This window comes from Cyphellophora europaea (genome assembly GCF_000365145.1).
Source record: "Cyphellophora europaea CBS 101466 unplaced genomic scaffold supercont1.5, whole genome shotgun sequence".
Lineage (NCBI taxonomy): Eukaryota > Fungi > Ascomycota > Eurotiomycetes > Chaetothyriales > Cyphellophoraceae > Cyphellophora > Cyphellophora europaea.
In genome coordinates, this window is record NW_008481811.1 from 311,343 (window position 1) to 334,649 (window position 23,307).

General features: G+C 53.7%; 9 protein-coding genes across 9 annotated transcripts; 5 read left to right on the top strand and 4 right to left on the bottom strand.

Annotated features, from left to right (window-relative positions):
- Positions 1-830: 830 nt before the first annotated feature.
- Positions 831-2,451, bottom strand: HMPREF1541_05394 (uncharacterized protein; the record flags this gene model as incomplete). Its single annotated transcript, XM_008719734.1, has 2 exons — positions 831-2,318; positions 2,365-2,451. 2 exons carry the CDS (start codon positions 2,449-2,451, stop codon positions 831-833), a joined length of 1,575 nt encoding a protein of 524 aa, XP_008717956.1.
- A 339-nt stretch (positions 2,452-2,790) lies between these two features.
- On the top strand, positions 2,791-6,345 carry HMPREF1541_05395 (uncharacterized protein; the record flags this gene model as incomplete). The annotated part of the gene is made up of 1 exon (XM_008719735.1): positions 2,791-6,345. One exon carries the CDS (start codon positions 2,791-2,793, stop codon positions 6,343-6,345), a length of 3,555 nt encoding a protein of 1,184 aa, XP_008717957.1.
- Positions 6,346-6,926: 581 nt separating this feature from the next.
- On the top strand, positions 6,927-8,756 carry HMPREF1541_05396 (uncharacterized protein; the record flags this gene model as incomplete). The annotated part of the gene is made up of 1 exon (XM_008719736.1): positions 6,927-8,756. One exon carries the CDS (start codon positions 6,927-6,929, stop codon positions 8,754-8,756), a length of 1,830 nt encoding a protein of 609 aa, XP_008717958.1.
- Positions 8,757-8,774: 18 nt separating this feature from the next.
- Positions 8,775-9,731, top strand: HMPREF1541_05397 (uncharacterized protein; the record flags this gene model as incomplete). The annotated part of the gene is made up of 1 exon (XM_008719737.1): positions 8,775-9,731. The coding sequence occupies one exon, from the start codon at positions 8,775-8,777 to the stop codon at positions 9,729-9,731; it is 957 nt and encodes a 318-aa protein (XP_008717959.1).
- Positions 9,732-10,712: 981 nt separating this feature from the next.
- Positions 10,713-12,215, bottom strand: HMPREF1541_05398 (uncharacterized protein; the record flags this gene model as incomplete). Its single annotated transcript, XM_008719738.1, has 1 exon — positions 10,713-12,215. The coding sequence occupies one exon, from the start codon at positions 12,213-12,215 to the stop codon at positions 10,713-10,715; it is 1,503 nt and encodes a 500-aa protein (XP_008717960.1).
- A 425-nt stretch (positions 12,216-12,640) lies between these two features.
- Positions 12,641-14,219, bottom strand: HMPREF1541_05399 (uncharacterized protein; the record flags this gene model as incomplete). The annotated part of the gene is made up of 3 exons (XM_008719739.1): positions 12,641-13,344; positions 13,390-13,559; positions 13,603-14,219. The coding sequence occupies 3 exons, from the start codon at positions 14,217-14,219 to the stop codon at positions 12,641-12,643; spliced, it is 1,491 nt and encodes a 496-aa protein (XP_008717961.1).
- Positions 14,220-14,954: 735 nt separating this feature from the next.
- Positions 14,955-15,689, bottom strand: HMPREF1541_05400 (uncharacterized protein; the record flags this gene model as incomplete). The annotated part of the gene is made up of 1 exon (XM_008719740.1): positions 14,955-15,689. One exon carries the CDS (start codon positions 15,687-15,689, stop codon positions 14,955-14,957), a length of 735 nt encoding a protein of 244 aa, XP_008717962.1.
- A 2,685-nt stretch (positions 15,690-18,374) lies between these two features.
- HMPREF1541_05401 (uncharacterized protein) lies at positions 18,375-20,154 on the top strand (the record flags this gene model as incomplete). The annotated part of the gene is made up of 4 exons (XM_008719741.1): positions 18,375-18,417; positions 18,473-18,595; positions 18,654-19,581; positions 19,629-20,154. 4 exons carry the CDS (start codon positions 18,375-18,377, stop codon positions 20,152-20,154), a joined length of 1,620 nt encoding a protein of 539 aa, XP_008717963.1.
- Positions 20,155-20,971: 817 nt separating this feature from the next.
- Positions 20,972-22,821, top strand: HMPREF1541_05402 (uncharacterized protein; the record flags this gene model as incomplete). Its single annotated transcript, XM_008719742.1, has 3 exons — positions 20,972-21,421; positions 21,469-22,680; positions 22,729-22,821. The coding sequence occupies 3 exons, from the start codon at positions 20,972-20,974 to the stop codon at positions 22,819-22,821; spliced, it is 1,755 nt and encodes a 584-aa protein (XP_008717964.1).
- Between the last annotated feature and the right edge of the window lie 486 nt (positions 22,822-23,307).

Genomic DNA, 23,307 nt, shown 5'->3' on the forward strand with positions numbered 1-23,307 from the left:
TGGTGATGGTTTGTACGGGTTATCGGTAATAGGTGCATAGCGGTCTTTCTGGGCGATACATTGGCTCAGCGTTTAATCTATGGATTGGGCTGCAGGTGCTCGTGGGTGGTTAACGCATAGCGCGGTGTGGGACATGGCATGGTTTTGCCATAGAGGCATTATTAAAAATCAGGCGCCTACAGTGCCCTTATCAACGGTGCATTGGTGACTTTCACTTTGCGGAATCAAGATACCCTGAACCTGAGCTTGTTGATGACGAGAGCATATCGACTTGGTTTTTCAAATTATGACTTTTTTTCATTCTTTTCTACACTGCGCCTCATTCAAAACAGGGCGTAGAGGCAATGGAAGTAGATAGAGCTAACAGTGGTCTAAAAAGCAGCAGTCCCGTTCCTTGCGCCTCGTGGATCTTGTCTGGTTGGACATGTGCTGTGGAAGCAGCAATAGATACGTAAGCCCACAACCACACCCACACCCATGACATGATCGATGGTAATGGAAAAACAACACTTTTTGGGGGGGAGGATATCCTTCATCCCTGGCTATGCACACATGATGTTTTCGCAGGCAGTAAATGACATGCTAAAGCAAGTAGGAAAGGAGAGATGCTGCGACGCCCGGATGTGCAATCATCGACCAAGTCGGATATCGTTTCGCTTCTGCTTCGGTGTACGGAAGGAAAGGGATGAAGAGGAAGACAACCTATGTGGTAGAGACCGTTGCGTCATTTGCATCGACAAGCAGATCCGTGCCCTCAGACCCTGCGTCAGCCACCGCGTGGATGAGTCTGAGCTGGTTGTAGGGGGGCAGAGAAGCGCATCGGGCGTCGCTCATTTGACGCCGACGCACTTGACATCGAACTTGAGCGTGGCGTTGGGTGGGATGTCAGGCGGTGCACCCTTCTTGCCATAGGCCAGGTTCGCGGGGATGGTGATTCTGCGCTCGCCGCCGTTCTGCAGGCCCTCTAGGCCGATGTCCCAGCCCTTGATCACCTCGCCGGAGCCGAGCTTAAAGCTGAAGGGCTTGCCGGACTTGTTGGAGTCAAAGACCTTGCCGCTCTCGAGCTTGCCGATGTAGCGCATGCTGAGGTTGCTGCCCTTCTTAGCGGCGGGGCCGGTGCCGACTTTGCGGTCGTCGATGGTGATGCCCTGAACAGTGCGGACTGAGGTAGTGGAGGCGGCGGCGGCGGGGGATGATGATGTGGGCTTAGCAGTTGCGGAAGAAGTGGAGGGGGATGGGGTAGGGCCCTGCTCGAGGTTCTTGGCGAACTGGACTTTCTTGTCTTTGGAGCCATTGACTTCGGTGGTATTGGCGGTGGGCTTGCTTTCGGTAGCAGCAGCTGGAGCGTCGGCGGCAGCGCCCTCGTTGTTCTTGAGCTTCTTGAGGCGCTTCTTTTCAGCTTTACTCAGCTTCTTGGTCTCGCCGTTGGTGGTAGGCTCGGCGGCATTGGGGGCGGAGTCCTTCTTGAGAGACTTTGAGATCATGTCATCCAGAGCGGGCTCATCATCAGAGTCCTCGGCGGGGCGCTTGTTCTTGCCCTTCTCGGCTGGCTCTGGCTTCGCATCCTCCACCTCGTCGACATCAACTTCAGTGATACGAGGGTCTTCTAGGTCATCCAACTCATCGGATTCATAGTCGGAATCACCCACAAGGTCATCTAGGTCGTCGAGCTCATCAAGCTCCTCGTCTGAATCCGGTTCTAGGTCATGCTCAGTGGGGTCGATGGGAGGGAGGACGTAGTTTCCGGTGAGGTTGACGGTGTGGGTACCGATAACCTTGAAAAAAACTTGCTCGTTGTCGCTGACGGTGAAGTCGAGAGTCTGCTGAGGGATGTTCTTCAAGTTGAGAGTGCAGATCACGTGCTCATCAACCTCAAGAGCTTCATCGGAGTCATCGTCGTCGTCGTCAGATTCCTCGCCGTCGAGAGCCACAGCCTTACCCTTGTCAGCCTTCAGGGACTGTTGCAACTTGGCCAAGACTTTCTGCGCTTCCTCCTCGTCTACGGAGTCGTCTTCAGAGTCATCCATATCCTCGTCCTCGTCCTCGTCCTCATCAGCAGCAAGAGCCTCGAGAAGAGCTTGCTTCTTGGATAGCTTAACCTTCTTGGGATCACTGGGGCCACCGTTGAGACCTTCCATATCGTCGTCGGAGTCCTCCTCACTATCAATGTCCTCGTAGTCGTCATCGTCGTCATCTTCGTCCGACTCGTCGCCGAGGAAGCGAATGATCTTGAGTGTAGCGAAGGGCTCAGTGGTGTCGTCGACGTCTTCTCTATGGGCTGGCTCAGTAGGATCAATGGCCGCCATCGTTACGCGGAACTAATACTGTCAGTCATGCTCGAACAGTGGGTTGTATACTACTCACGCCGGCGGGAACTCCAAGAGGAGCAGCGGGCACAGGCTGGCCGCCAGGCGGGATGGCCAGCGCATAGACGCCAACAGGTTGAGACATGTCTGCTTTTGGTGTTATTGAGTCGACTAATGTAGGCAAATATTGATGTTCCAAGAAAGTAGACAACAGTGCAAAATATTGAAGTAGAGAGAAGCTTGCAGTAAACCTGAACTTCAACTTTGCCATTGGAGACAAAATTTTGATGGAGACGCAACTATCGATAAAGGAAAGGCTAAACCCTTTGTAGAAGTTCGCACCGCGACGCGATGACGCGCCCTCGACGCCGTCGCCCACCGTTGCTCTCAAACTGCCCTTGTACCGGTGGCAATCCATGCGCCATCTCGGAACCGACTGCTTCTAGCATGAACATTTCGTTATGACCTTGCGCTGTTGCCCGCCATGGGCTCCCGACTAGAAAAGAATTCAAACGATGTGCGCAAGCGCATCCAGAGCCACGCCTTTAGCGATGAGCAAGGCGAGGAATACGAGGCCTCAAAGTTCGGTGGCTTCGCCGATTATATGCGCAGGAAGAAGCTCAAGCTACAGAATCTCGACGCTGAGACACGTGCGAACTCGAGCCAGAAGCCACAAATTTTCCGCGGAATCGTTGCCCATGTGAATGGTTACACACAGCCTTCCCTGAATGACCTACATACGCTCATAGTAAGCCACGGCGGAGGGTTCCTGCAATACCTCGATGGCAAGACCACGGTCACGCACGTTATCGCGAGTCACTTGACGCCAAAGAAGAAGGTGGAATTCGCCAGATATCGGATCGTAAAACCAGCCTGGATCGTGGACAGCGTCGCCGCAGGAAATCTGCTGCCCTGGAACGAGTACCGAGTCGTGGACGAAGGAGTCACCCAGAAGGTATTGGGATTCGACAAGGGCACTATCGTCAGTCAGCCGAATAGCCAGCGCCATGGCTACCGAGACCAGACCGAGAGCAGCTGGTATACCTCACAACTCAAGAAGGCGTCCACGGAGCAGAGTCCTGGGAACGAGAGCGTCCTTCCGCCAGGTGCACAAGTATCGCCGACTTCTCGACAGGGGCCTGAGGAACTTTCTGGCCCGCCACACTTTGATGGTGCAACCGAGTCTATTTCAGAATCAGAGCTTGTTGATGAACAGGATGGTTTACTAAAAGATCTCGACCGTGAAGAAACGCTTGAAGAAGCTGTGGATGATGATGGGGAGATGATGAGACCACCTCCTACGCCAGCTGTTCCTCCGCCTGAAGGCTCTCTACCAACCGACAGTCGTGGTGGGATTCATACGCCTAGCGACAGTAGCCCGCAAAAGCGACAGCTCACGGCCGAAGAGCATAATGCCGTCCTTTTGTCCAATCCACATATGGCAAAATCGAGTACAGCAAATCCGGACTTTATCAACCAGTACTACCGCGAGTCTAGGCTGCATCACCTTTCGACATGGAAAGCCGAGCTCAAGGCGCAGTTGCAAGCTCGAGCACTAGAGAAGTCCTCCTCTCAAAGGGATCGTCACAAGACAGCTCCTGGCACACGACGATATGTCCTGCACGTGGATTTTGATAGCTTTTTCGCAGCCGTCAGCCTGCGCAAGAACCCGCATCTTGTTGACAAGCCGGTCGTCATTGCCCACGGTAGTGGTCCCGGGTCTGAGATTGCCAGCTGCAACTATCCTGCTCGCAAGTTCGGTGTCAAGAATGGCATGTGGATGAAGACCGCCATACAACTCTGCTCGGAACTGAACGTTTTGCCGTACGATTTCAAGGCTTACGAAGAAGCAAGCAGGCACTTCTATGACTCAATCCTAGCGGTCGATGGGATCGTGCAGAGCATCAGTATTGACGAAGCGCTTATCGACATTTCGAGTCAATGCATTAAAGCAGGCGGGTCTGACGGACGGGCCATTACAGAAGGCTCAATCTACCGCGAACAAGAAAAGGCACAGATGTTAGCCACTGAGATTCGCAACGCCGTTAGAGCAAGGACTGGGTGCGAAGTATCGGTAGGTATGGGAAACAATATCTTGCTTGCCAAAGTGGCTCTTCGCAAGGCCAAGCCTGCTGGACAGTATTTAATTAAGCCGGACGAGATCCTTGACTTCCTCGGGCCTCTGGTTGTGACTGATCTTCCCGGTGTGGCCTGGAGCATTGGCAACAAGTTAGAGGAGATTGGTGTCAAATTGGTCAGCGACATCAGAGGGCTCACCAAAGAGCGTTTGATCTCCACTCTTGGTCCAAAGACAGGCGAGAAAATCTGGGACTATTCACGCGGTATCGACAAGCAAGAGGTGGGTGAGCAAGTACTTCGAAAATCTGTCTCTGCAGAGATCAACTGGGGCATCAGATTCATCAACCAGAAGCAAGCGGAAGACTTTGTGCAATGTCTCTGTGATGAGCTCTCTAAACGTCTTCTCGAGAACCTTGTCAAAGGCAAGCAGCTGACAATGAAGATCATGCGAAAGGCGGCCGATGCAGGCATGGATCCGCCGAAGAATCTTGGTCATGGAAAATGCGACACCTTCAACAAGAGCATCGTCCTCGGCGTAGCAACTACTGATAAAGCAATCATTGGCAAGGAGGCTCTCTCGATCTTACGGAGCTACGGCTTTTCGCCTGGAGAGTTACGGGGGTTGGGTGTACAGATGCAGAAACTGGAACCGTTGAAGCCTATGGGGACCGGAAATGCACCACTCGATAGCAGCCAGAGGCGCTTACAGTTCAAGAAGCCCACCACAACATCCCCGGCGCCCCAAGCGCCTTTGCTAGCGGGCCATGGCAAGTCACCGGCAACGATGATCCGGCCCACACTCACGGACAGTGTCGACACGATTGAGGAGATTCCGACGCCGAAGAAGGACCGGACCGTGCGTACGATTGAAGGGGCTTTTCAAACCAAAACGGTTGCGGGCGAAACGGAAGGAGGCAATCGTCCTCTCAACCTTGGTGGAACGCAATTCATCATGCCCAGCCAGGTTGATCCTGCGGTACTGGCTGAGCTCCCTGCTGATATTCGCTCGAAGTTTGCGCCGAAGCAGAAACGCATCATGGACACCATCTCTCGGTCGGTGTCATCAGCAGTAGAAACCAAATCACGCTCTGGATCGCCGCAGGTCAGCGATGCCGATTTTGCTCTACCGAATCAAAGTCAAATAGATCCGGCCGTTTGGGCCGAGCTGCCAGAAGACGTCAAAAGAGATGTCATGATGCAGTATGGCAACACTGGGCAATCCTCACGAAAATTGCCGCTGTCACCGAGGAAGGACAAGCCGGCCATATCATCGAACAAACTTCGCGTAACGCCAACGAAGAAGCAGAAATTTCTTGCCAGCAATAAGGGGCGCTCCAAAGCTGGATCGTCGACTTCAACGTTGACACAGGCTAACTTTGTATCAATGGCAAGATCGAACGGGTTGTCAAGATCGGACCCGTCAATTGCGGATAATGAGATGGACGAGGCTTTTCTGGCGGCACTGCCAAAAGAGCTCCGTGAGGAGCTTCTCGGCCAACAAAGGCGAGAGCGGCTGAAGATGAAGTCAGGACTTAGCATCGGGACACTCAAGCGAAAGTCGAAACCTGCAGATCCTACGGTAGCTTTCAAAGGACAGCAGACCCTACCACTACCATCTCAACCGCCCAAGCCCACTTTCACTTCGCGCAAGCTCAGCACTTTACCAGAGATGAGGGACGCTATGACGGCGTGGGTGCGAGAGTTTTCCGAAGAAGGAGAGGAAGGACCTTATGATGAGGACGTCGCGGCGCTGGGCGTGTTCCTCAGTAGAGTAGTTGGCGATGAGCACGATATGGAGAAGGCGGTATCGATCCTGAAGTGGCTGGGCCATGTCGTTGAGATGCAGGACTTTCCTGCTGTGAGTGAGATTGGCAATGCGTGGCTTGAAGCCTTGATGAAGCTGCAAGGCAGTGTCCAAGACGCTGTCCAGCAGCGCGGCTTGCCTCCTGTCGACTTCTGAGAGGCTAGCGATCTACGAATTCGAGCAAACAGATGATCTTGCAGACCACGAACACCCACAGGATCTATGTCACGTTGGCACCACAGTCACTCCATCATGAATTTCCAGATGGCACCTGCTACGAGAGGTCGGTAGCTTGACGGCATAGCTGCTACAGCCTGAATGGCCAGGCAGGTGGCAATTGAGCATAGTGAGTGCCCTCAATGTGGATGTCAATGAACGGCAGGTGCGACCATACCGCTCGTGTTCATTGGTCTTCCTTCCTCAGCTCCTCTGTTCTTCCTTTCTTGATCTCTGCAAGCCTGTGCATCAGGCTCACTTCCACATCACTCTCGGCTTGTCTTTCTTATCCTATCCTTTCCTTCACATTCAGTATGCCGTTCATCAATTCCTTGCAGCGGAAGAGGCAAAGATCCCCTACTCGAGAACGATGGCCTCGTCCCGTCGTATACAAATATCCCAGAATCGAACAAGTTCTCTACGATGGCACGGGCTCCGGAAGATCGGTAGCGTCTACCAGCACCGGATTGTCCGGCAGAAGTAGTGCGATCACCAGGAGTGTGAGGAGAGGTATCTCCAGCATGATGAGCTTCTTCGGAGCAGTTGGCAAGCCTGAAAAAGAAATCATGGTACACTCCAACGGTTCGCCGGCTGCTGTCAGTCAAAATGGCATGCTGGCTGGCTTCAGCCACCCTAACGATTCGAACGCCACCACGATCGTGAAGAAGAACTCGCGCTTGGTACTGGTTGGCGCGTCCCAAGATGAGAGCCTCATCCCTCCATATGGGTCTTTGCGGCCAGACACTTCTCAGCAATCTACGAGACCTTCATCAGGTCGTGTGAGCCGAAAGTCTAGCCGTCAGTCAATCCGTCCGAGCCCATCGACGCCCGCCCTACATGCGAGACTGCAACAAAAGCTTCAGCAGACTCTCAGCAACCATCCCACTGTAGTCGTCAGGCCAGGTCTCAGGTCTCGTCCAAGTATTCAGGCCTCGCAACACGAGATGCCAGAATGGATACAGTCCCCAGTATCGTCATCACCTTCGACGTATAATAGTGGTAGCGGCTCTGCTCCCAAGGGTGCCAACAAATCCACTCCAGCAACGTCTGACGGCTATCCCAGTACTCCAACCTCAGTCAGACATTTCGAAGGCATCACACTAGTTGATAGCGAGCAGTCCTTGGTCATCAACCAAGAAACAGTGGCCTCCATGCTGTCGACCATTCCTGAAAGCACAACAGTTCCATCTCTGTCCGTCAAAACAGTAGAAGCAACAGCATCCGCCAAGATCTTTTTCGAAACTCATTTCAATACCATGTTCAACGGCTTCGCTCCCCGCGAAATTCGTTGGCAGGACCTCAATGCTGGACTACGACAGCGGCGTGCATCGACTAGCCAACAGTGTGAAGCCTGGCAGACATGGTACAAGCACGAAAGTGACAATCTCAGACTAAGTCGCGTGTTGTCGGTTCCAGATTTTGGCAACAGGGCAGCCAAGTCTCTCGCCGTTGGAGGTTTTGAGATGGTCAAGATTCTCGGCAAAGGCAGTTTTGGCGTTGTTCGTCTTGTCAAAGAGCGAGCACCAACGGGCCGCAAACCCTCCATGGGTCTCATCAACTTCCAATCTCGTTCCAGTCTCAAGGCTTCAGCTGCAGAGATCATTGCCCCTTACCGCCAAAAACGTGACCTTTTAAAGCTCAAGAAGGAAGTTTATGCCATGAAAGTCATCCGCAAATCCGACATGCTTCGGAATGGTCAAGAGGGCCATCTACGAGCAGAGCGTGATTTTCTGGTGGCTGCGGAGCGCTCAGCGTGGATCATCCCGCTCCTTGCTGCATTCCAAGACAACAAGTTCCTCTATCTTGTCATGGACTTCTGCATCGGAGGAGATTTCCTTGGTCTCCTCATCCGCAAGAATATCTTGAGTGAGGACGTGACACGATGGTATATGGCGGAGATGATCCTTTGTATTGAGGAAGCTCACAGCATGCGGTGGATCCATCGCGATGTTAAGCCTGACAACTTCCTTATCGGCGCCGACGGGCACCTCAAAATCTCCGACTTTGGCCTTGCTTTCGATGGCGACTGGGAGCACGACCAGCGTTTCTATCATGATCAACGCTACGAACTCGCTGAACAACTTGGTATTGAGATCCGTGGCGACGAACAGGATGCCGAAGAACAGCGAGAGGCTGTTAACTCTCAGAAAGTTGCGGAGCTGTTTCCACCTACTGACTGCCCGCCCGGTAGGAAGCATGTTGGCGCGGAAGAAGCCTGTGATGGCGAGCCGATCATTGACTGGCGCAACCGTGCTCAGCGTCGACGCTTAGCCAGGTCTGTTGTTGGTACGTCCCAGTACATGGCCCCTGAGGTCATCCGTGGTGACATGTACGACGGTCGATGCGACTAGTGGAGCGTCGGCATCATCATGTTTGAATGCTTATACGGCTACACGCCATTTGCTTGTGAGGATCGCCACAGCACGAAGTTGAAGATTCTGAAGCATAAACAAACGTTAGCATTCCCGGCGGTGCCCCATCCCCACGAACCATCTCAGGAAGCATTGGACCTGATGATGCAACTCCTTGTGGAAAAAGAGAAGCGTTTGTGCTCCCGCAAATACCACCTCAATGACTACACCATCCAGATGGTGGGGTCACGGGCCATTAGATTTCCTGCTGATAAGCGGAATCAGAACTATCAGGGCTACTTCGTCTACCCTGACGATGCCGACGATTTGAAACGGCATCACTTTTTCAAGCACATTCAATGGGATACTCTGCTTCACAAGCGACCTCCGTTTGTTCCCAAGGTCAAAGATTGGGAGGATACCAAGTATTTCGACGAGGACCAGCCAATCTCGGACATTGATGAAGCTTCCTCCTCTGAAGATGAAGTCGAGGAGGAAGCCACGAAAGAGAACTGTGTTCCGGTCATTCTGAGTGGCTCCAAAGCGAGCCAGCATCATCAAGAAGACCAGCACATTGTCCCCTCAATTGCCCTCAAGCCCAGTGGCACGGTGGTAAGGCCCATGACACCAATCAGCAAGCCGCTTTCTCCTCGACCGTCTTCACCAGAAGCTTTGGTCGAGAAAGTACAGGGCTCTCCACTGCCACCAGAGACCAACAAGCCTGCCAAACAGAAGAAGAGGGACAAGAAACGTCCACGTGACAAGATTCTCCGTGATCGCGAATTCGGCAAAGCAGCTCTACAGCTACGCAAGAATGGTGCTTTCATGGGCTACTCATACCGGAGACCGACTGGCGTTGAAGAGGTGCTGAAGGAAGTTTGTGACACTCTGCCTCGGGTCCATATCGGTACCAGTGCCAACTCGAGTGCCCTGGCGACCTCCCCACACGACGTTGACGGCATTTGTGGAAAATAAGTACGGCGCTGACGAAGCTTTGGTTAGCATAGTCGAAGCGTGGCGACCGTCACAGACGTATCAGTATTGGATTGACTTTGTGCAAGGGCCTGCCTTAAGCAGGTTTCTGGCGTAGTGTGCTTTGCAGCGCATTAACAATTCCTCTCGCTTGACATGAAGGGCAGTAAGCGTTCAAACGAACACAAACAAATGCACGAATTCGGCCTGTTCTCAGCAAAGGTTCCTGCTAGTAGTCTACATACGCCGTGCCCGGTTCCACGTAGTTATAGCATCGTCGTCTCTCCAAAAACCAAATCAACCCACCAACGCCATGCTTTTGAGCCTTTGAGCATTCTCCAGAATCTTTCCCATAAAATGTAAGTGTAAGTGTAGGCGATGAATGCAAATGCAAATGCAAATGCAGATCTGAAATCAATCTGTAAGATCAGAAAAAGCTCCCCCTCTCTTGGGGACCAGATCCTGTCAAGGTGTCGAGTCATCAAGGCCACCGCGGTCGAGGTCATCGCGGGTCGAGGATCGAACATATGAGACGCGTCGCCGTCGCCTCGCCTTCGCCATTGTGCTGCTGCTACTGCTGCCAGATTGCGCAGGGCTGTGCCGCACTAGGCATCGAGGTCGAAACGGTTCTCAGAGTCGACGTCGGCAGCACGCAGCAAAAGCTCTTGTGTGTACTCTGTATTCTGCCAGGTCCAGTCGACTGCTGCATACGTGACAACCCGCACGGACGGACGGACGGACGACAGTCTGTCGATTCTATGCCCTTTGCTGCATCTGGCTGTCTGTGCCCGATGCGAGAGACACACAATGGTCCGCGCAATGGCGTTCGGCGTTCATCATGATTCGGATGGCTGGGGTAGATGATAATGGTCGATTCGGAAACCAGGTTAGTGGGGAAGCTCCCTCGCGGGTACGCAGAGATGCAAGAGCCGCGACCTCGTCACTCAATGTCGCAGACTGGTCGCTGGTGGAGTGAAGTGCATCTCACACGTCCTCAAACTCCTCGTCCTCGCTCTCCTCTCTGTCTCCGTTGCCGTTGCCATGGGCCCCACCAGATACCGCGGCTGGCGCAGAATTCGCCATCGGCGTCCCGTTCGCGCTGACACTGGTGCTATCGCTCCCCTCCATCTTGACGTCCGCGCCGTTCTCAATCTTGAGGCGCTTGCTGTCCCTCTCGTCGCTTGCGCTGGCGGGCGTAGCTGCTTCGGAGCTGTCGTCCTCGTACTCGCGCTTGATGCCGTTGACGGCGGGGACGGCGGGCTTGACGTCCGCGCCACCTTGGCTGCTACTCATTGGCGTGCCGACCGCGCCGGTGCCTGTGCCAGGAACGTCTTCGAATTCATCGTCTTCGTCTTCTTCTTCTTCTTCTTCGCCATCTTCTTCCTCTTCTTCGCGTTTACGCCGCTCGACTTCCTCTTGCTCGCGTTGCATGTCCTGCATGTACTGCTCCATCAGGGCCTGCTCTGCCCGCTCGCGCTCGCTAAGGTTCTGGCCCTTGGTGTCTTTCAGGATGTCGGGTTTCTTCTCGTCTTCGTCTTCCTCTTTCTTCGGCACTAGACCACTGCTGGCTGTACTGGCGGGCTCTGCATCATCGCCCCGAATATCCAGGGTTGCGCCCTTGGCAACACCCGCATTGATCCACTCAGGCCGCGCGTTAGCATGTGCAATCTTCTCTTTACGTTCGCGTTCGCGCTCGGCTTCTTCAGCGGCTTGTCTGGCTGCGCTGGTGATATTGAGGTCGAGGTCGGTCTCGTTCACGGCGCCCGCGGCGGTTTCACGATCACGCGGACGTCGCACTTCCACCCATTGCCAGGACTTGCCACCGGCCTCTTTGGGAACGATTTTGCGGCGCGGGAACTGCTCGTCAAATTTGAGGTCTCGGAACTGCCCGGCCGTGAGCTTGGCGTCGAAAGCGGCGAAGAGGGTATTGAATTGAGAGAGCTGGGAATTCAGCTTGTTGATGTTCTCGTGCATTCCCTGGTTCTTGAAAGCGGCTTCGTTGAGAATCACGTCTCGGAAATCGCAGCGTGGGCAGGAGAGAGAGCCGTCAGCGCCAGGAACAATCTCCAACTCCTTCCAGGTAGATTTGCATTGCGGGCAAAGGAAGGCGTCAGGACCTGATTTGGTGAGGTACTGGTTAGAGATCTCTGTGCGGAGTTTGTTGACGCGATATTTGATGCAGTTGACGGCGTCCGAGTGCTGGACGTAGTAGTATTCGCGAGTGGCATCACGTTGGGATGCGACATGGTGTTCGCGACGGGAGCCAGTATGAATGAGGCGGTTGGTGCGGAGTGGTTGTAGGTAGCCGCGGAGCTCTTTCTGAGGCATCTGGGTGAGTGCATTGAAATCGTCGAGATGGAGGACTGTGTGATGTAGGAGGGCATCGACCAGTAGTGCCTGGATCTCGGCTGCCTGCTTGTCGTCCTTCTTCTCTGAGGGTTTGAAGGTACGCACTGTTGTGCGGACAAGAGTTTTTGCTTCTTCCATGGTAGGCGATATGATATAGAGTATCAGATCTGATGGTGGAGGCGGCGTGTGAATTGGAATCCGTCCTGGCCAGCGGACAGGTAGAGAAGTGGTGGGGTCGCGCAGACAAGAAGGGTGGAAAGACGTTTGGATTACAACGTAGCAAAGAGCGGAGCAGCCATGTCAAGCTTCCGACAAGCAATCAAGCTGTAGAAGACTTCGACTAGGTGGGAGTGAATGCGCAAGTATTGCGACGCTTGAGAAAGATCAAGTAGAGAAGATGGCAGGCTGCAAGACCAGGTACTAAGGTGAAGTCGAGCTGACATGTGCGCGAGGCTGAATCTCAGCCTGGTCCTCCGTTTGCGGCAAAGATGGCATGTTGCTGTTTTCTGAGATAGTGACAACCGTTTCCTTTCTCCATGCAAGACACAGCTGTATTCAAAAGACTATCGCATATAGCTATCCCTTCGTCTACGCCCCTGCCCTGGAAGCTCACTTCGCCGTCTCTCCCGCCGTTCGGGTGCTTTCTTCTTTCTTTTCACATGGTCTTCCAGCTCATACTTCCCATTCGGGCCATAAAAGACTGGAGGCGCGGAACCTCCAGTCCTTTCTAGCCCTCTAGCCGTAGCCCTAATGCCTTCCTCGCAAATTCGCACCAGCTTCTCCGGGTATGGCCTCCTGTCCGGATCGACATTGAGACAGTCGTCCAAGGTCTCGTACAAGAGGTGGGAATAGTCTTTGCGTATGTCAGGACTTTGGCCACCAATAAGTGAGAATTTTCGTCGTCGTAGATATGACTCGGCTCCCGTGTCTTTATATAGTCTCTCGAGCATTTTATTCAGTCCGAGATTGTTTGGCGTGAGGGTGGCCATCCCGTAGACCATAGCGGCAATCTGCCACACGCCATGTCGTGGATCAAAAGGGAAGGTGTTGTCTCTGCGAGGATGGACGATGGGATCATTCCACTCACAGTCGAAGTGACCCCGATCCAATTGCTCGGGCGGGTGCCAAACCGTAGTGCCCATGCCTAGGAACTTTTTGGCATTTCTATAGTGGTTCACGCTGGTGAGTTGGGCAAGGCCAAAGTCGGCCATCTTAGCTGGAGGGTAGCCCGCGAGATGCTTGTGCTTCCAAGATCGACCCAGTAGAGCTGATAACTGTTAGCTATCGCTTGTCAATGAACACGTATACTCACTATTCTGATGCTTGATATCTAAGTGCAGAATGAACTTGTCAGCATCTGGCACATCATGACGGAGATCTCGATCGATCCACGCATGCGTATTTTTGGGCAGATACATGGCCTGCAACGCCTGTGCCATGTTGTAGAAGCAGAACCATAGGTATGGCTCTGGTATGACTTGGCTGTGATTGTCAACGGAGTCTCGACACGGATTGTTGTACTTACTGGTCGCTCTTTCCATGGTTGTCATTGAACTCCTTATATATCTTCAAGAGATCTGACAAATCGCCGTTCGGGCAGAACTCCATGTAGAAGCGCCACTTGGAAGGCATGTCTTTGAAGTGTACCAGCTGTCTCAGGTTGGGTATGTAAGATGATCTTCTGCTGAGGAAGTCCATCCACAGTGCTTCGGTGGGTATGGGCTCTTTTGGGTGTTTCCGTTTGAACATATCCATGTATGCGTGGGGATCGTCGTCCAGCGTCTCCTTAATGGCCATCGAGTCCAGGACTCTGCCAGTGTCGGGATCGATCTGTTGCCACAAACCTACTACACCGAACGAGCCTGCACCCAACAGGTCTGTCGCTTCCCATGGAAGGTCACCATGACCCTTTTTGTTGATCAAGGCGCGCTGGGTGAGGAACCTGTAAGCCGCGGTATTGAATTTCTTCTTCAGAGCCCATCGCTTGGACCGTCGTGTGAGCTTCTCCCTGTCGTGTGTCCAATTTGCTTTGGTGCCGGTTTCCCTATACTTGTATTCCTGAATCAAGTCAAGTGCGGGGCGAGGGTGCTGCTCTAGGAATCTGTCTTCTTCATCTCGTATGGTGGAGATGATATTGCCCATTTTGCACGCGAGAAGCAGCGCTTACCTTGAAAGGTTTCATAATCGGAGCGACAACAGGTACACATAGCAACAGGCGACCACAGAGCTATGGCCGAAAGAGGTAGTGATCCTACAAAGAAGATATTGAACACCTACATTCATTGTGGCCGGATGCAGTAAGGAAGGCAGGAGTGTGTACAAAGACGAGTGTACGCGATATTTATGGAGGCACGTCCTCGGTCCAACATTATCCCGGCGCCGCGCATCAACCACACCTTTGGAGCTTCACATCAAGCATACTTGAATTTCTGTATTCACAGCTTCAGAACTTCACTCATGATAAGCAGTGAGTACATTCAGGCCGAAGGAGTTGATTGTGGGCCCTCGACGAAGCTAAGTGTCTAGCTAGGTCGCATTTGCTCATGATCTGTTGCTCTTGGTGGTAGCTTCTAGCAGGATGAAGGTGGGTTTGTTACTTACAATGCGCTCCGAAGAGTTGTTTGACCTTTTTGGTTTCCTCCAGAGGAGTACTCACAGCTCGCACCACGAGAAGGTGAGGTCAAGTCGCGAGCCAAAGTTTAGGAAGACCCGTTCTCGCTTCCGTGGCCAACATAGAGTCGCCCGCCTGGCTCTTTATGCTGCCAGGACCCGTTGTCGACGCCAGGAGTTGACCTCTGTCGTTAATTCGTGGTGGTTCTCGTTTATTGGGGGGTAAACTTACGACTCGATCCAAGCTAAACCCTAACCTTGCTGCTGCTACTGCTGCTGCGCTCTGGCCTGCTCATTCTCCTCGCAGACGGCGAGAAATTCCCACACATTCTGCGCCCACTGGGCTGCAGCGCCGGCATCGTTCGTCTGGTCGTGGACGAAGCGCCACGGCTCGGTGACCTGCCAGCGGGCCTTGGTGCGAGGGTCTCGCTTGCCGCGGCCACTCTCCATGCCGTGCACAGCCTTCCTCCAGTGCACGGACAGCTCGCGGGAATTGGTTGCGCTGACGCCGCAACCACGCTCCCAGCAAACGAAACGAGCGGCGGTCACCTTTTCTCCGAGGTATTTGCCCGCGGTGTCGCGGGGCGGAGCAGGACGGGCACGGGCAAGAGCAGCCAAGGCCGCGACGTTTCCTCCGGAGGGAGTCTGAGCGGCGGGGGGAACTGGCGCATTGGTGCCACTGGTGCGGGCGCGGACACCGGCGGCGGGACCGGCGGCGTTGGTGGTGGTGTTGGCGGAGGAGGGGTGGGGTGCAATGACGCTCGCGAAGCCCTGCTCCCACTCGTCCATTTGCTCATCGGTCATGGCTGGGATGGGGAACTTGGCGTCGTCGTCGGCATCGTGGGTGTCGAGCTGCTGGGCGTAGAGGGCGCCAACAGCAGAGAAGTGACCATTGGCGGCCAGGGCGCGAGGAGAGAGCGCGGGAGAGGCGGAAGAAGAGGGGCCGGAGCCGGTGTTGGCGGCGGGGGTGTTGGTGGCGGCGGCGGAGGACGAGGAGGACATGATGATAGTGGTGAGCTTGTCGGTGAAGACGAGAGAAGAGGAAAGACGAAGAGAAACGCTTCCAAAGTGGTGAAGTCGTCGTCAGGGACGGTCTGGTGTGGTCTCGAAAGTGTTGCTGGAGAAGAAAAACTTCAAAGAATGCAGTTTTCAAGCAGGCTACCTGGTGCCTGGGTGATGGGCGCCCCTCGTTTGAAGCTGTTATCCGTCGTTTGAAAATATTCTACTGATCTAGCTGCATGAGGCTGGTACTACGGGGAAGTGAAGGCAACACGTTGCCGGCATGTTCTATAACAGGCGGAGACAGCATTCACAGTGATGATACTGACAATACAAGAGGCAGTAGCATGGCATCCACACCACAAGGGATGACTGAGGCAGGTGAAGAAGGTCTGCACTAAAGTAAGTGAGTATGTAATGTGAACAAGAAGGCAGGTGTCGCCTTGTAAGGCAACCAGGGGGGAGCCCCTACGGCAGGCGTCAACATCGACTTTTACTAAGATTTCATTGTTTCGGATATTGAAGAGCAACAGAGATTCATCACGGTTTTCTTGATACAAGGCTCTGAGATTCTGCTGATGATACCTCCGATGCTTGCAGCGGTATGACTGTATCGCCCTTGACAATTATATTTTTCAATTGTGGCAGTGTTGGACCCTCACCAGCAGCAGCTCTGGGATCATCGTGCTGAATGCAAACGAGCACTTATCGCACCGGGGCACGAGGAGAAAGCATTGGTCTACAAGCAATAGAAAATCGAGGTAGGTTGATGCCGTTGGCGGCTGCCGCACCCGAGACGATACCGAGCAGCGATTTTCAGAAGGTCATCAACGAGGTGCTGACCTCGATCTAGATAAGGATATCGACTCGCACACACGCGTACTCCGTACTGTACACCGCACATCATCGTGTTTATCGAAATTGCGTATTCGCGTCGGACCAGTTGTGATGAGAGCGATTGATCGCCCGGCAGTCATGCTTGACAGGTTTTGAGACGGTGGGGCCCTAATTGGAATCGCGCTTGAAGCCGAAGGAATTGGGGCAAACTTAGCGCCTGTGACTAAAAGCCTCGGTACGCGGCCGGAAGGGGGTTAGGGGCAGTGAGCCATGGAGAAGGCCAGGCCTGAAACAGGTGCTTTAGGGTTGATACGCGGACGGCGGCACCGGCTTCGAGATCACCGCTAATAGTGCAGCCTGGGCATTATTGTGGTTTTTGGTCGGTGGTGGCAATGGACAGCGGGCATGGTGCAGGGTGGGCAATGCAGGCCACGAGCGGATACGAAGAGCGGAATAAATAGGGCTGCGCGCGAAGGTTCCGCGGCTGGTGAGGGTGGGAGCCATGGCCTATCGTTCAGTTCGTTTCAGCTGTCGTGGCGTACTTGTAGGCTGAGCATGAGAAGGATTTCCGAGGTCAGCGAAGAGACGAAACGCCCGACCATCAGGCGACCATCAGAGGCCAAGCTACCCTACTGTAGTACGCAAGGGGACGCGAGTCGCGACTGGACGGATGAGAGCTGCAGGGAACAAAGAAACAACGTCGTTGGAACTCCTCCCAAGGAGACGGGCACGTGGCAGCCACCGGGGCCTGGGGATCCCGCTGGCCTCTCACAGGCCTTCTAGAAGAAATCAAGCCTACCAGCATCCCTGCTGCCATCAAACCCTGGAGCTATCGAGACATGTGGCCATGCCGCTAGACGGGGGGTTGCATGTCGCCTTGCTGCAAGTCTGCAAGCCTAAAACCTGCAGCAAGTTGGCCCCGTCTCTCACGGAGGAGCCCCCTGTACTCGTCGTGCTCCGTGCTAGACTTTTTTGTTGGTTGACCCAGGCCTTTTTAAGCCGCTCTTGTTTGATGGGCATACTCCCGTATGTTGCAGAAACTGTCGGCCGTCAGTAGCCCACGCTCCTGTTGGAGCCGATGGTGTTTTTGCTGGGGCCCGAGACTACTGTAGCCTCAGCGCCCGCCATTCTACTCTGGGAAGACGACGATGGTGCTATGATGATGGCCCTGATTTCCGGGCGCTCGATCGTCAAGCCTTCTGGAAGAGCGAGGCCCAGAAGATGAAACGCGCCCCCACAGGCAGATGATTCCATGGAGATAGATTGGCTGACGCCGTCGTGGGCGCTGGAGCGGTAGACCGTAGAGCGTGTCATGTTCATGTCTGATAGACAGGCCCGTCCACATCTTCGTTTTTTTAACTCTCTTCAACCTTTTTTCTCCGCTCTGTGCCATGTGCCACCCTGATCTTCTCTCCATTATTGGTGATTGCAATTAGTGGTCGACCGCCAGCCCATCTAGCCGCATTTGTTCCCATTCCTCAGCCGAGTCGCAGATGGTGGATGCCAGTGTCTTTTCGTTCAAAATTCCAGCTCGTCGTCTTGTCTTCGTTGCTATCACGACCAGCAAACCCCCTCCACACCGACATTCACTTCTCCTTTACGACAATAATTACTGCTACGACCTTCCTGTGCCGCCTACCACCGGACCGTTGCATTGCACCCCGATCTGCGGGCGAGTTTCATAATTCATCTTGATGTCATGTGCATCTAGACTTTCGATTCGTCCAACGGCCTTGATCTTGAGAGGAAACGGCAGCGCATAATCTTCACCACACTTTTTCATGACGGCGCTTGCAGACCACCCACCCTGGTCCATTCTGCAACCACTTTTTGGCCTGGTATAAAGTCAGAATGGGTAATTCGCAAGGCAAGCCGGTTGTCCTGACCGACGAGGGTAGGCAGCAACAATTACAGTCTGTGTGCCCGGAATTACTGACAGACCTTCCCAGTCAATCTGAACCACTTTCGCCTATTGCGCGTCGTGGGCAAAGGCGCCTTTGGTAAAGTTCGCATTGTTGAGCGCAAGGATTCAGGCCTTACTTTTGCCTTGAAATACATTCGCAAAGATGAAGGTGAGATGGCCGGCACGTGCGTTTGCTGTCTGTGTGTCATGCTGACTGTAGCGTCTAGTGGTCCGTTCCGAAAGCGTGCGAAACATAATCCGCGAGAGGCGAATGCTTGAACATCTGAACCACCCTTTCCTGTGTAACCTGAGGTACAGTTTCCAGGATATCGAATATCTTTATCTTGTCGTCGATCTGATGAGCGGTGGCGACTTGCGATTTCACATTCAGCGAAAGGCTTTCACCGAGGACTGTGTACGATTTTGGATGGGCGAGCTCGCGTGTGCGCTGCGATACATTCATGGGCAGGGTATCGTCCACCGCGATTTGAAGCCGGATAACGTGCTACTCGACTCCGAAGGCCACGTTCACCTGGCGGATTTCAATGTGGCATCAGATTTCAAGCCCACAAAACTATTAACCAGCAAATCCGGTACCCTGGCATATCTGGCGCCGGAAGTCTTTCGAAGCTCAGGATATCTCAGTGAGGTCGACTGGTGGTCGCTAGGAGTCACGTTCTACGAATGCATCTACGGCAAGAGGCCATTTGATGGCAAAAGCCACGATGAATTGGCCGACAATGTGTGCGCCGCCAACCCGAAATACCACGTCACCAAGCCACCCGTATCGATGCCCTGTCTACACGCACTGACATCCTTGATGGAAAAGGATAGGCGGAAGCGGATAGGGGCGGCTGGGTTCAGCACCTTCACTAACCATCCTTTCTTCAAGCCCCTGGACTTTGATGCGCTCGAACAAAAGCAAATTCCTCCAATTTTTGTGCCATCTAGCGAAAAGACCAATTTTGATGCGACGTACGATCTTGAAGAGTTATTATTGGAGGAAGCTCCACTGGAGGCCAGAGCGCGGAAGCAGAAGCCCCGTGCTGAATTGCGGCATGATGCGACTAGCCGCGAGATTCGCGACGATGAGCTGCATCGTATGATCGAGACTATGTTCGAGCCGTTCGACTACACTTTGGCTAATTACGAGATGTGAGTATTGCTTCGGATGTGGTTCGATGTGTCCTAACAGTGTATAGACAAGCGGCAGAAGCCGTAGCAGGCACTGTGCCGCCAGCAGATGACCAACTAGACACAACCAGCTCGAACAGATCTCATGCCAAGTCACAGCCAGCCTCACCGGACGGTTCACCACCGATCACAGCAACAGCGATCTCTACCGAACCTCAAGAAGCACAGAATTTTCCACAGTTAGAGGAGCTCCGAACTGCACTGCCCCAAACCTCGAATCCGATGTCAGTGGCGCGACCACCCTCGGCATCCAAGTCGTTTAGCCGACCGATTCCTCCTCAGAGACCACAGGCTGCCTCGCGACAGATGAGTAAAGGCGGAGGAGTACAGATGGTTCTGGACGAGAGCGGAAGCTGGTCGCAATTGTCGGACCAGACCTCCAGTCTCCCAGCAGATGCAGGAGCAGATAACCGGAACGACAAAGGAGGGAGCATGCTAGGCTTCCTTAGCCGCAAGAAAGGCCGCGACAGGAGCCCAAAGCCCCGAGAGCCCGGTGTCCTGGGCAAATACGGCGCCAGACATATCATCAACTAGAAGGGCCCCAGTCATGCTGAGGGGCTTTTTTTCCGGGATTACAGTTTGCGACAGATTCGCGACAGATTGATTTGGTTTTGGCAAGCGTTCATCGAGCATACATGCATAGCCAACGGGAAGGGCTGTATTGGATATTTGCTGCTGAATGGAGATACCCTGGTGCCATTAATTGGATGGCAGCACACAGCATTCGCTCACGGGGAGGTTGAAAGGGTGTAACAACAGCTATTCATGACACACTCTCAAGACAAATTTGGCGACGACGAGGTGAACATAGCGCTTCCTCTCTATATACAATATTGCATGACATACCACCCTTTATACCAGGATTTGTATCTAGCACCGTGTGTTTCTGTTATCCTGATGTGGGGTTTTCAATGCAATGCAGCAGTCGTGTTTATTATTTGCTGGGTGGGCGGTTTCCAGGACCACGAGGGACACTAACGCAGCGCAGCCTCGCTTCCCGCCCCATCTCCAAAAGCTCCCAGCTCTTCTGCTTGTCAACACCACCACCCACTTCATTTTCCCACATTCGCTCCCTCCCCTTCTGCCAGATCGCTCCCGGGTCTGGCTCGAGTGGTTGATCTTCTCCTCCCTGTCGTGTGTCCGATTATCCCTATCGTCACCAACGTATCAAATTATGCACACCTCTTAACCCGCCCGCCCACCGACGCGTTCAACCGCGTTTTGAGCCGCTCCTCCCCTCGAATCCCTGTCTCAATACCTCCGCCACCTGCACTTCTGCACGATCGCCCATACCCTGTTGATGGCAGCCGCTGTTTTCATTCCGCCATCGCCTCACGATCCGTTGTCGAAGATGGCTAGCGCTGCACGACGAGCGCCGCTCGCCAGCATTCCAAATGCCACCAACAGCCCGCACCGCCTGCTAACCAACAGCGGCTCCAAACGTCCCCGACACCAGGCCAATGTCTCGCAGCAGGAGAACGAACATCCTCACAAGCGTCTCGCCGTCGACAGAGCAGACAATGGCCCTGCCACCCCTGCTCGTCCGACTGCTGAAGGTCAAGTCTTCGAGCGAGGCAATGGTACCATTGGCTCGACTGCCTTTCAGAAAAGGCTAGTGGCTGCTAGAGAGAAGACCAGCATGCGTGTTACCAAAAACGTCGAATCTAACTCAAAGGAAGACTCGATCAGACAATGGCAGAAGCACTACAGAAGGCTGTTTCCGACCTACAGTTTCTACTTTGACAGTGTTGGTGATGATGCCAGAGCCCGTTTCGTGCGCCACATATCGGCCCTAGGAGCGGTATGTATGCGGCTGTTCTGGTTTGGATTGAGCTAATGTGTCTCCAGAAAGAAGAGAAGTTCTTTTCGAAATCCGTCACCCACATCATCACCACCCGTTCCATCCCTTCAGAAGATGTCTCCTCTGCTGCATCGGCCTCGTCCGGCCAGGATGACCAGCTACAGACAATCAATCCGTCACTGCTCGATAAGACCATCCGACAAAGAAGAGAGAATGTCAACGTTGACATCCTCCACCGCGGTCGTCAGATGGGCATGAAGATCTGGGCGGCAGAAAAGCTGCAACGTGTATTGACCTCGATACTGGACGACGGCTCAAGCCAGACCAGTCGTGCTCCTGCGACGCGTCCGCAGGAAGAGTTGTCGCAAGCGCTGCGGAAGGACAAGATTGCCGCATCAGAGAGGGACCAGCCCAGCCAGCTGCGTGATCTTGTTCCCTTCAAAGGCCCTTATATCTATGTCCACGACATGGATGAGAAGTATCGGCCAACTATGGTTCGTGAATACAAGCCAGCTCGCCGCGGAGAAGGAGAATGGCCGCAATTCCGGTCCGCCGCTGTAGGGAAATGCCCTTTTGTGGAGGATCCAGGGTACAAACAACGAGAAACAGAGCAAGACAGGGCCCGCAGAGCCGCACAGCAGCGCCGAACCCAGGAGATGCAGCCTCCACGCCGAGTCAGTCCTCGGAAGGCTCTGAGAGAAGTCCACCATAATCCAGCGCCGACGCCTGCCACCATAAACCCAGCCCACCTACATAAACGCGCCGATTCCAACCTGTCATTCCCACCTATGCCTCAACAGTCTGGGGACTTCCTGCGCGCACCGGGCTCACTGCTTTCCATGTCACGCGAGCCTGCTGCTTCTGGCATTCAACCTTCCAAAATGACATCTGCCATTCAGTCCAACATGATCTCCTCTACCGCTGCCACGGGCGTCAAAAGCACCACCAGCAAAGAAGTTCATGAGCTCAAGCGCAAGGTCCTCGAGCGCACCAATACTGGCTCGCTCTCCGTTGGATCAATTCCATCCTCGCACCGCATGAATGATCTAGCGGGCACGTTGAAGAATGCTAGAGCTCCTCCGCCGACGAGAGCCGCCAAGAGTAAAGCCCAGGAAAAGCTCGGGGTCGTCGAGGAGGATGACGATGAATCTATGCAACCGAAGATGAAACAGAGCAATAACAAGAAGAAGAGCATGCAAAGAGACCCTAAGCCAGGGTATTGTGAGAATTGCCGGGATAAATATGATGACTTTGAGGAGGTCAGTGCGAACCTGTTTCGCTCTGAAGCGCAAGCTAACATTAGACAGCATATTCTCAGCAGAAAGCACCGCAAGTTTGCGACCACACAGAGTAATTGGGAAGAGCTCGATGCCCTTCTGGCAAAGTTGCAGCAACCATGATGCAGCAGGTCACAACAGCGACTCGCCGACAAACGAAAGCATATGCCCTGGGCCTACGGCAACGGCAGCTATAGAAAACCAAAAGTACACGACATTCGAAATGCGACAATCGTTTTGATTTTTGATTCTTCGACGACTGCTTTGGACTTCACTTCGACACTATGCAGCACCTCAACTGAGCGTTCTCAGCGCGCGGCATTATTTATTTGGGAGAAACTTGATGCATTTCAGCGAGGCATGGGATGGCATGGCGTTGTATTGCATTTTATTGGAACAAGCATTGTGCATTCCTGGGTGGGATGAGATGTCTAGCACGAGGATGGTGGGACGCAATTGAGCACGCGTGGGATACGTAGATGGATGAGTATTGATACCAGAAACACTTCGAGTGACGGATGCACTGTTGAACGACCATCAAGGTGCTGTGACAGGAGCCGCGGCTGACGGCTGGCGGATACAGCGTTGGTTCAGCCTGCAGGTGTGGTG